An 11,928-nucleotide genomic window follows, 5' to 3' on the forward strand; every position below is an offset into this window, starting at 1 on the left:
CACTTAAATGCTATATTGATTTTAAATTTAAACTGTTAAAAAGATGCTTATAAAATAGAAGTAATTAAACCGACAATTATTCATGGGACATGTTAGCATTTCAAATATATTTTTAGCGATCAAATTAATGTTTGTTAAACATATACCCTGTAAATGAAGGCCTCAAAACTAGCTATGACTGTAGAGATAGTACCGGAGGTGTCTGGGGACAGAGAGAACCTGCTGAAAAGGATCGGTGAGCTGGTAAAGAAGGAGGTCAAGTTCGACACGGAGACCAAGAACCGGACAATTCAGGAAGTAATTCAAAGAATGTATGAGAAAGGCCTGTTTAAAGAGAAAACCTTTGGAGCCAAATTGAAGGACGATATAATTAAGAACCTGATGGTTAGGCAGTCGACAACAGACCACCATGTAACCAAACCAAAAAGTGAAGGGATAAAATCCAATGGGGCTGAGGACAAGTTTGGAGAGATCCTGAAAACCTGTAGTATGATGGAGACCACCGTTTGCACGGCGATCAATGCGTCGGATAGGAAGATAGGGTCTATCTTGAAAGCCAGTAATAGCTCGGGAGATAAACTGGATATCATAGTGGACAAAGCAAGTTCGTCAGATGCTAAAATAGACCAGGTGTTGAAGACGTGTAAAGAAATTCTGGAAAGTGTCAGTAGAGTCCACGCTAGGATGGACAAACACACAAGTGAGTGCATAGCGGTGGATGAGACTCTAAAGCTGCTGCAAAGGATCGCAAACAGAATGAATCCTGTGGAGGATGAAGAGATGACGCAAACTCAAAGGTTTATGTGCTCATACTGCGAGGTTGATGACCACAAGCTGACCGATTGTAACACCAAGCAAAGGTGCCTGAAATGCGGACTGTTTAGTCATAAGCAAGAATCCTGTGATTTTGATAAAACCTGTAATCATTGCGGTGTCAAGGGACACGCAGCCAGGCTTCATGACGTGGTTACCCAGGATGAACGTCTCAAGATAATTACGTTCCATGGACCTGAAGCGTTTGGTCATTTCATGGCCGCGGACCAACAGCATGGTGTAGTTGGGAACCAGAACCGAGGAGGATTTCAAGGAAGACGAGGCAGAGGAAGGAACCTTGGCTACGGTAGATTTGGTCGGGCCAAAAAGTTTTAGCTCAAATAACCAACCGGATAAGCTTTAACAATAGTTTTTTGTATTTATTGGTACTGTACCTAAGAAAACAGTGTTTTATTAGTTTTGAATCTCAATTTTATGAATTTGCTGTGAAACTATTTTGAATCTCAATTTTATGAATTTGCTGTGAAACTATTTATGCCTAATGTTAATTAGTTAAGATATATAACGTTTTTATGCAAGCTATGATTATTTTGCAAATATATAGAAATTTTATGATATAGTCTTATGATTTTATGATTTTATAGTCCGATATAAACGACATAAATGAGTGTTGAAATGAATATGCATAAGGGGGAGTTAAAGATTATAATCCGATGAAGACGACATAAATGTTAGAACAATATGCGCAAGGATTGAGTAAAAGATTTTAGTCCGACGAAGACGAAATAAATGTTCAGTGTTGGAATAAATGTTTATCGGATTCTAAGTACAGAAAGCATTACCAATAGAATAATATACATAAGAATTGAGTAAAAGATTATAGTCCGACGAAGACGAAATAAATGTTTAGTGTTGGAATAAATGTTTATCGGATTCTAAGTACAGCAAAAGATTACAGTCAGGCAAAGACGACATAAAGGTTTTGTGTTGGAAAAATATGAATTCTACGAGATTTATTTTGCTCCATGAGGATAACAAATGAGCAGTAGATTTGTTATTTCTATTTTATTTTTATTTTTACGATACATGGCAAAAAATGTATGCTTAGTTTATGATGTTCGATCTATTCTTTTATGAAGCCAAATATATCTGAAGATTGTCAAATGTTACTAGTTATGAGCATGAATAAAATAACCGATTTATTTTGCTTCCTGAGAATTAAAAATGATCCCGCTCTAATGGATAATGGTTTCGGTTCAGACGTTCGTCAATTAAGGTTATGTGAATGTGTAAATGTGTAAGACGACATTGAATGATTACGACGAGAAGCCACGAAACCTCGTACGTAAATGTACACTACAGGATATCAGCTGATTTAATAGATTTTTTTTAACATAAGTGAAAAATGTTTGCGACTTAAAGCTGCATAAATAAGGTAATTAGTTGACAAAAATATCTAGGAAAGGCAATATGGCGTACCTAATAACAATTAAGAGTAACAAAATCCCGAAATATTTTAACTACATGTACAACGAGCCGGGGTGCGCAAAGTCCATGAAAGAGTACGCTGCGACGAGAAAGTGCACAGTAGAGTGCATAGCCGTATCGGCACTATACAAGGACGCTTGTCACAAGATAAGACATAAACAAGGCCAGCTGTCCAAGACCCTTGCTAACGTTGACTGCGCAAAGGAGCCAGTACGGGTTGTCAAGGTACTGAAGGACTTGGTTGACATGGATCTAATTATCGAGGCGGCTATGTCAAGGACACACAAACGTCAGTTGGCAGCTTTGAGAGCTGATCTAAGGGCCCAACAACCGACAGGACGGAAAACCTGTGACAGTGAGTCAGATGATGAGACACCTCAGTCACCAAGGTTAAATGATACTTTTGAGTCCCTGGATAGTGTTAACCAAACACTTATGGGCCTAACAGCGGACAGTGTGGAAGCATCCATTAACCAGACAGCGATCATGGAGAGTCTAAAATCGCTACACAGAAAAGTGGAGGCTCAGGATAAGAAAATGGACATGATTCTACAGATGCTACAAGGCATGCGGGTAGGTGACCCAGTTTTTGAAGAAAACGTGTCTGTGCCACAAAGTCCGTCAGTTGGGTTATTTAGTGATCCCGAGCCGGTAGCCGGGACGTCGAAACAATCAGAATTCTGTATAATTTGTGCAAGCCCAGCACACTCAAAGGCGGACTGTTTTTTATACAGTAGAAACAAGTGTGAGCAATGTGGTGCAGTGGGTCACGCAGAGAGGCTACATGGGGTAACCGACAGAGCTCTCAGGAGCAAAGTGATCAGCGAGCACGGATGGGAGTCATTCAAGCATTTTTATGATTAATTATGGGATTAGCTTTTATGGATGATTATGATTTTATAACCCATATTCTATGTAGTGGAAAGTATACAATAAAGTGGGTATAATATTAATATTCAAGGAATAGGTAGACAATTATTGTTGTTGATGTGTTAAAACATGGATTGAATAGTTAGAAACAGAGTTCAGATAATGAGGACATAGGTACACATGCCAGTTAATCAAAGGTGTTGAACCCTGACAATTTCCTTCGTTGGTTCTCCCACTACTAGTCAGGGTTAATTTGTTTTGGTTTTCTCAATCATGAGTCTGAGTTCCAATGAGCCGGATATAACGTAGATCAAGAGTATTTAATTCTGGCAATCTCCTTCATTGTCCCTGTCGCCAATAATCAATGGTTTAATTTGTTTCCTGTTATCTTTTAAATCTGTATCTGAGTAACAATGAGAAAGATATCGACATCTCATGGTTCTGTCGCCAATAATCAATGGTTTAATTTGTTTCCTGTTATCTTTTAAATCTGTATCTGAGGAACAATGGAAAAGATATCGACGTTTCATGATCAAAAGTGTCAATGTTTTAATCTGTTTTGTTCATATTTAAAACTATATCTGAGTAACAATGAGAAAGATATCGGTATTACCTTTGGGTCATCTTTTAAATCTGTATCTGAGTAACAATGAGAAAGATATCGACGTTTCATGATCAAAAGTGTCAATGGTTTAAGCTGTTTCGGTTCATATTTTAAAACTGTATCTGAGTAACAATGAGAAAGATATCGATATTACTTTCCCAACTGTCCTATTGTCCTGTTAATCTTGTGTTTTTCAGATCTTAACCTAAGTGAAAAGTTTCCCTTAAATGATATGAAACAATGATGTATTTATAGTGAATTGGTGATCACAAAAACTGTGGAACGTTTCAGTGTGAAGGTATCATGCTTATGGGAATAGTGCTAGGCACGTAATGGAAGTGCAGGGGTAGAAATCTTCCGGTACTGGAGAACATGAGCCAACGTAGTGCCTCCAGGGCAAAGGCGTGGAGGCTAAGAAAGAAACCAGCGCTGCCAGAGGCAACGACCCCGCTAAAGCTATGCTATTGGAACTGCAATGGGTTAGGATGTGTTCTAAAGCAACAACAAATTGCAGAAGTGATGGAGGAAGAGCAAATAGACCTAATGTTTGTGGATGAGACCCACTTTCGTTTCGGTGCAAATAATGACTTGAGTGTGTTTAGCCCTTGGACCCAATATTACAGAGAGCGCAATTACGGAGATAAAAATGGTGGAGGAAAAATGGTCCTGGTTTCAGACAGGATTATTCACTCACCTTGGTCTCCGATGAACACAGAACCCTGGGTGGAAAATGAAAGGACATGGATCATAATCCACAACCTTCATTTAGCCATATGTTCGGTGTATATGGCGGCTGAAGTGGCCGGCAGCACGGCATATAAAGATTGGAATAGGAAGCTGTACGGGTGTATAGGAAATGAAATCTCCAGTCTGGAGCAGGATGGATATGGTTGCGTAGTTATCGGTGACTACAACGCACACATAGGGGATGCTCCGGAGGGGATACCTGGAAATAGGCCAGGAGTGAACAGTAATGGACGATTACTTCTAGAGTTTGCTACAGACTATGGGTTAGCAATACTGAATAGGGATCGGGACCTGTGTGAGGGTCTGTTCTCGCGTATCACACCAACTTCCAGCACAATTCTTGACTATGCACTAGTATCGAAGATGGTGCTGCCAGGGGTACTGAGGATGTGCGTTGATGATGATGTGGAGTTACTCGCAGGCAGTGACCACGTTGCCCTACGCCTCGATATTAACATGTCAGGTTTAAACCCAGTGCCAAAGGCGAGGCCAAACAGCCTGGTACATCTACCGAAAGATAGGGACAAATCTCTCGCAGCAAACTTGATGAATGAGCTACTTGGTAAGGTAAACTGGGCTGAATGTTCAACAGCGGAGAAGTTAGATAACCTACAAAAAATTCTGATTAGAGCTAACTGTGAGGCGTACCCGCAGCCTAACAGGCAGAAACGTAGAGTCAGACGGATACCAAGAAGCATCAAGAAACTTAACGCCAAAAAGAAAGAGGCGGACCGGAAACAGCGCAGACTATCTATCCGGCGCACACAAAAATTACGTGATGGTGAAGCCTGGATGGCAGATGACCAAACACAGCTGGATGAAGCTGTGTCGGGGTATCAGGAGATGGTCGCAGAAATCAAAAGGAGGTCAAGTCTGATAAAGCTGGACAGGAGAGCATGGATGAGAGCGCAGTTGGATACCAATAACAGACAGTTCTGGTCACTCTATGAGAGAACCCAGAAAAAGAAAGGAAAACTAACAGCACTTAAGGATGCGGACGGAAAACTGCTTACGGATATAAGGAGGATTGAGGACTTTGCACTGAACCACTTGGCGATGCAATTCTGTGGCATGCGCTCCCCAATCTTTGAATCCAGAGGAGAACAGATCATACGGCAAATAAGGGTTGCTGAATCCTCAAATTACGAAGAATGGATTCCAAAAGAGCGGGAGGAGAAAATGTACGAATCAGATGTATGTAAGCCAGCGATGGTAGCGGAAATAACCGATCTTATAAAGTCACATAAGTCGGACAGAGCGCCAGGAGTGGACGGGGTCCAAGCTGAGATGCTGAAGCATGCTAGCATGCCTTTTATCCAAACATTTACAGAAGTGATAAACGAAGTCCTGGAGTCTGGTGAAGTGCCGTCTGTGCTCTTGACCGGAAAAATGACCTTGATAGATAAGAAGACACCTTCACTGGAGGTGAGCGAGAAACGGCCACTGACGGTCCCAAACCTATTCCTTAGTGTACTGACAAAACTCCTCCATAAACGGATGGATGCTATTTGTGAAGAGGAGGGTTTTTACGGAACAGTGCAGTATGGGTTTCGGTCGGGCCGCAGCACAACAGACTGCGTATTTGCAATCCTGGCGATTATTCGAGAGGCTAAACGACAACACAGGTCGATCTCGATCGCCTTTTGTGATTTGGCAAAAGCATACGACTCAATATGCAGAGAGCTCCTGTACGTCAAATTAAGCCGGATAGGGTTTGGAGGAAGAGTATTATCATTGATACAGTCTATGTATTGTAATGACAATATACAGTTAACGTTGCCGACACGTTTGTCTGCGCCAATCTGGTTTACGAAGGGTGTGAAGCAGGGGTGCTCCCTCTCACCAATGCTCTTCGCACTCTATGTCTCAGGGTTGGGAGACGCACTGCATAATTCTAAACTGGGTTTCCGGTTGGGCGATATTGTGTTATCAGCAATATTTTTCGCAGATGACCTGGTACTGATAGCCGGGTCCCCCATACATGTAATGGACAGGTTGCATGAGATTGTGGCTTGGTTCTGCAAAGACATGTACATGAAGTTGGCGGTGTCGAAAACTTTTATCCTGACCAACTCTGTAAATCCCATTGATTGGTCGGTCGAAGAGGAAACAATTGAGGAGGTGATGTCAGCTAAATACCTAGGGGTAAACATGCAGATCCGTGGCAGAAACATGGTGGGTCAATATGAGGCGGTTATGCTGAAACGGGCAACCGGTTGTGCCATGTCAATAATGAACCTAACACGTGCCGGCCTTGACAGGGCTCTAATAGCCAAGAGACTGTGGGAGTGCTGCGCTATCCCATCAATCTTATACTGTGCTGAGGTTCTAGTCATATCTAAGAAAACAGTTGAGGAGCTGGAGCGCGTACAGAATATGGTTGGCCGCTTCATTCTCCAAGTTCCCAGCTCGTCGTCAAGAGTGCTGGCATGGATGGACGCAGGACTAGTCCCTATGCAGGACAGAATACAGGCCAGACAGGCAAACTATATCTGGACAGCCGTCAAGTACAGGAACAACCCAACCGTACACAAGATCCTGCAATTCCTTCTTACTAGACCGGAGGACCAATGGGTTCAGAACTGGATGAGAATACAACGGGACATCGGCATCATAACAGCCTATAGTACAAGAAAGGAGTTGAACGACACACTCCGAGAGCGGTCAGTTAGCCATGTTATGGCTGTAAAGTCAGAACACACCACAATGGGGGTTGTACCACAACCCGAGAGTTGGTTCAAGCTTCAAACCCACGTAACGGACTCTTTTGCAAGCAAGACTCTATGTTGTGTGAGAGCCGGCAACACTCTGCTGGGAAACCGGTTCAAAAACCGCTATGGCCGGCGGTACGACATGTGCCCACATTGCAGACTTGTGCGGAGTAAACATGCAGTGCTTCGAGAATCCCATGTTCTGTTTAACTGCCCAATTGTGTCCAGACAAAGGCGGAGCCTTGGGTTAACCCAGTACAAGGTACAGGTTCTGAAGAGGGGCCCCTGCACGGCACAAGCAGTTCTCTGATCATATCTTGGCGGAGACGGAGCAGATCAAGGACAGCTCCTGGAGCGCGGAAGAAGAATGGCTATAATCCTGGAGGCCTGGCTGGTCAAGATTCACGAGTAGTTGAAAAAGGTAATTGGGAGCTTAGTTAATAATGAAAGATCAAAAATAGTGACCCTAACGTTAGATGAAATACATAGTTGAATTTTCAGAGAGTTTCCGGAAGTGAAACTGTCTCGGGCAGTCCGCCTGGTTTTTAAGAGAGTTTCCAAATGGAAGCTGTCTTGGGCAGATCGCCTAGTAATCAGAGAGTCTCCAGAAATGGAGCTGTCTTGGGCGGATCGCCTAGTAATTGGAGAGTCTCCAGAAATGGAGCTGTCTTGGGCGGATCGCCTAGTAATTGGAGAGTCTCCAGTCTGGAGCTGTCCTGGGCAGACCGCCTAGAATAAGTCTTCTCCCTAGGGTGTAAACCCCGTGGACACGTTGTTTCAACGGTCAGGAGCGCCGACCCCTATTTCATTGAATGATGGGTTGTCCTTTAATAATAATAATAATAATAATGTGTTGTATCTGTTAAATATCTAAATTATCTGTCCTTTATATTTTTTACACTGCATCTGCAACACTATAGTTTTATGAGTGGCGAATAAAGCAGATCCTATCCAGCGAATCCAGCAAGTAGGACAATATTCAAAAATCCGTTTTAAAAGGGACTGTAAGCGTATTTGCGAGTGACCCTCCTGGCTAAGATGACAATTTACAATGCCCAATTCTCCACGGTACCCATAAAATATTTAAATGATCAAGTATTTAATCTTAACTGATCAAGTTTTCAATCTTAACTGATTATTTTCAATTGCGGTTCTCTACATTAGTGACTTTCCCATTTCTACTCCAGAAAAACATACAGGAATTATCTAAAAATATAAACTTTTTAACCTAGCAAAAGGACATACTTTTCCATGTTACCGTGTTGTGAATTGTCCATTGCAATCTTTGCAAAGAGGGTTACTTGAAATTACTTCCCATTAATAAATCATTTTAGCAGTGATGTTTTAAACTGAAATGACGTAAAAAAAATAATTTAGGATTACGAGGGTGCTACCCTGATGGGATGTGAGCTGAATCCTAAGATCGTGTATGTAGAGTTCACCGCCGTTGTCCGCCGTCAGAAGGAGATCTTGAAGAAGTTGGTGGAGAGAAAACAGGCGGAGATAAGGAAGGTTCATTCGGGACTAACCTGCTTCAGGTAGTTATATTCAATATGCATTCTGTTGGTTCGCTTTCGGATCATTTTTTTGCTTATATTTTTTTTAAAACTTTCATTATGCCAAATTTTGATCCTTACAGAAACAATAGGCAAACACGATTCTAAAACGAACGTGTTATTACGATTGTTTTTCATTTTTTTTTTGTAATTACAGCGATGATGGCCTTATAACAGTAATTATTTTCTAATTAAAGAAAATTTAAATGGTGTAGATAAACATTAGAGCTGTCAGTCGGTCGGGAAGAGAAAATGGGGTGTTAAATAATGTGAATTGCTGAGGATGCGTTTCATTCTGTTTAACTGTTTAATGATCAGGGACGGAGTAACTGAGATTCCAGTAGAGAGTATCCCAGGGATCCTTGAGACAGGATACACTCCACCTCAGGCTAAAAATACAAGGTAAATATATCCTAATATTCCAGTAGAGAGTATCCTAGGTATCCATGAGACAGGAAACACTCCACCTCAAGCTAAAAATACAAGGTATATATAATATATATCCTAATATTCCAGTAGAGAGTATCTTAGGTATCCTTGAGACAGGATACACTCCACCTCAAGCTAAAAATATAAAGGTATATATATATCCTAATATTCCAGTAGAGAGTATCCTAGGTATCCTGGAGACAGGATACACTCCACCTCGAGCTAAAACTATAAAGGTATATATATTCTAATATTCCGGTATCCCAGGTATCCATGAGACAGGATACACTCCACCTCAAGCTAAAACTATAAAGGTATATATATCCTAATATTCCGGTATCCCAGGTATCCATGAGACAGGATACACTCCACCTCACACCATAACTAAAGGTTTAAAAAAAAAAAAAAATCGTTTTGGTTAATACCTTCGGTCAGAATAAAGTTTTGCATAATGTTATGACAGTAAACTTGTCTAGCATACAACTTCAAATAGGATTTGTGTAACCTCTGAAAAGTCTAAAACTTTAAATGTTTAAAAACGTACCTGTAAACGACGCCCATCAGTCTATCCTATTAATTAAATCTGTGAGTCATGATGTTATGATTGTTTTCGATTGAAGTTATTGTAGATAATCGAAACTTGCTTCTAAATTATTATTATTGGTTCATTCTCATCAGTGCTTAATCATCATTGCTTAATCATTAGTGCTTGATCATTAGCATGTGCATTTCTTATCATTTTCCTCGCATTGCAGGGAGTACTCTGGAATTTATTCTCAGGTATATTTAGACACCAATGCTGTATTAAGTCCATGGAAAAGGTGCATTGGTCAACAAAACCTGTTGAGTTCAACAATCAACAGATTATTAAAAACGTCAAAATAATCGAATTTGATTTTTATGCATTAAAATAAAATCTTTTTAGGTCGAGTGAAGACAAGATGGACCAGGAGACCCTGTACAACACCCTCAAGGTGATTCTCCATGCTTGCAAGACCTTCCAGTATGCCTGGCCGTTCCTTAACCCTGTTGATAGAAAGGTACATAGCCAGCCAACAACAACTAGATAATATCGGTAAAAGACCGCCTCCTTTTTCCAATAAAATGTTTTTCGGAACTTTATATTGTATTTTTCGAGAAAATTAAATGCAGATTGCTGACTTTTTACTTCGCACATTTCTTGGGGTTTTTCAAACTGGTTTTCTAATTTGTTTACTACAGGCTGTTCCTGACTACTACGACCACATCAAGTTCCCGATGGATATGAAGTCGATGGGTGAACGGTTGAAGGCCAACTACTATGTGAACAGAAGGCTCTTCATCGCAGATATGAAGAGAATGATCACCAACTGTAAGGTAGAAATGTTTTTTGGCCTCCATTATTTTTATTTTGATGATCTAAGCCGATATTATCTCCTTAATCTTAAGATGGGGAATGGGGATCTTGAGATCTTCACTCGCATAGATTGTATTGGTTGATTGATTGATTTATGTATTGATTGAGTTACCTTCTTATTTGGTGATGGATTGATTGATTGATTTATTTATATTTTGGTTTTTGATCAGGCATACAATTCCCCTGAAACAGAATACTTCAACTGTGCTACACACCTGGAGAAGTTTTTCTTCACAAAACTACGAGATCATGCGCTGCTATAGATAAACACCTGTTAATGTACGATGTATAATGTACAGAGATTTTTCTTCAAAACTTCGAGATCATGCACTGTTTAGGCCACCACTAGTAGTGTACGATAAACATAGTTTTCTAAACAAAGCTACGAGAACATTCTTTGCTTTAGTTTAACACCAGCACATTTTACAATTTTTACAGTGTAAATTGTAAATTAATGTAAAAAACGTTATGTGCATTGCAAGTTAGAAGTTGTAAACTGTACATTGGACATTCATGCAGTTCTTGGGATCCATTTCATTTTAACTCGGATCGGAATCTGGATGCAGCTATTAAATATTTTTTTTAATGATGCTAATTTCTTTTCCAAGAAATATTATACCGGAAATTTTTGTGTTTGCAATATATTATGCGGAAACTTGATTTACTATTAAATGATTTTTTAGGGTTTAGTTGTTGACACTAAAATGTGTAATATGAGAAAAAAAAATTTAAAAAATATTTTTGGTTGACATTTTGCTGCTTGGATCCGGATCTGTATCCAATAAACTAAAATGTTCAATGGATTCTAAGCCCTGGTGCAAAGTATATCCTCTGATGTTAATACCTTATGAGAAGTAAATGTACAATGTACAGTTATTTGTAGCTTCTCTGTAATTATTTTACTATTTGTAAAACTTTGTTCAACGCTTTTGTACATCATTCATGTTCTTTTATTTCTTCCTAGTTCACGAAATTACTTTATTTTTTTTGGGGAATAGTTAATGTTTAATTCACTTTAAGTAGATAATTTTCACGCGTTTGATTTTAATTAAAGAAGATTAGACATGTTCTACATGTTTAATTTTTGTCAACATATGTACTTGGACGTCTTATTCAGTAGACATTTCATACAAGTTTAATCTTAATTTATCTTAAAGGGACTGTAAGCGTAATTTCAAATGACCCTCCACGAAAAATTGACAATCTTATTTACAGTTCTACCGGCCTTAAAAGCTTTGTCTGATCAAGCATGAAATAGACAAAACTCATGATTTTTAATTTTAATTTCTCTGCAAAAGTGGCTTGCGCATTTTTACTGCACTGCAGGAGAACGTACATTGAATTTTATGAAAA

General features: G+C 39.8%; 1 protein-coding gene across 4 annotated transcripts; it reads left to right on the top strand.

Moving 5' to 3' along the window:
- The first annotated feature begins 2,217 nt into the window (after nt 1-2,217).
- On the top strand, nt 2,218-11,928 carry LOC111717292 (transcription initiation factor TFIID subunit 1). 4 transcript variants are annotated; one of them, XR_002768742.1, is made up of 7 exons: nt 2,218-2,835; nt 8,572-8,732; nt 9,069-9,152; nt 10,105-10,219; nt 10,401-10,535; nt 10,746-11,093; nt 11,386-11,928. XR_002768742.1 is itself a non-coding variant. In XM_023492792.1 (6 exons), the coding sequence occupies exons 1-6, from the start codon at nt 2,245-2,247 to the stop codon at nt 10,836-10,838; spliced, it is 1,179 nt and encodes a 392-aa protein (XP_023348560.1). In that variant the 5' UTR covers nt 2,218-2,244; the 3' UTR covers nt 10,839-11,928. The 4 variants fall into 4 exon arrangements, 1 of the variants encoding a protein (XP_023348560.1); XR_002768743.1 differs by having other exon boundaries at nt 10,746-11,063; XR_002768744.1 differs by having other exon boundaries at nt 10,746-11,063; nt 11,459-11,928.

This window comes from Eurytemora carolleeae, unplaced genomic scaffold (genome assembly GCF_000591075.1).
Source record: "Eurytemora carolleeae unplaced genomic scaffold, Eaff_2.0 scaffold2493, whole genome shotgun sequence".
Taxonomy (NCBI): Eukaryota; Metazoa; Arthropoda; class Copepoda; order Calanoida; family Temoridae; genus Eurytemora; species Eurytemora carolleeae.

What these genes read in the sequence shown, in the direction of transcription:
- LOC111717292 (XM_023492792.1), top strand. Translation starts at nt 2,245, where the DNA reads ATGGCGTACCTAATAACAATTAAGAGTAACAAAATCCCGAAATATTTT. An exon ending in TTAACCCTGTTGATAGAAAG is followed by an intron (nt 10,220 to 10,400) that starts GTACATAGCCAG and finishes TGTTTACTACAG; the next exon opens with GCTGTTCCTGACTACTACGA. An exon ending in GAATGATCACCAACTGTAAG is followed by an intron (nt 10,536 to 10,745) that starts GTAGAAATGTTT and finishes GTTTTTGATCAG; the next exon opens with GCATACAATTCCCCTGAAAC.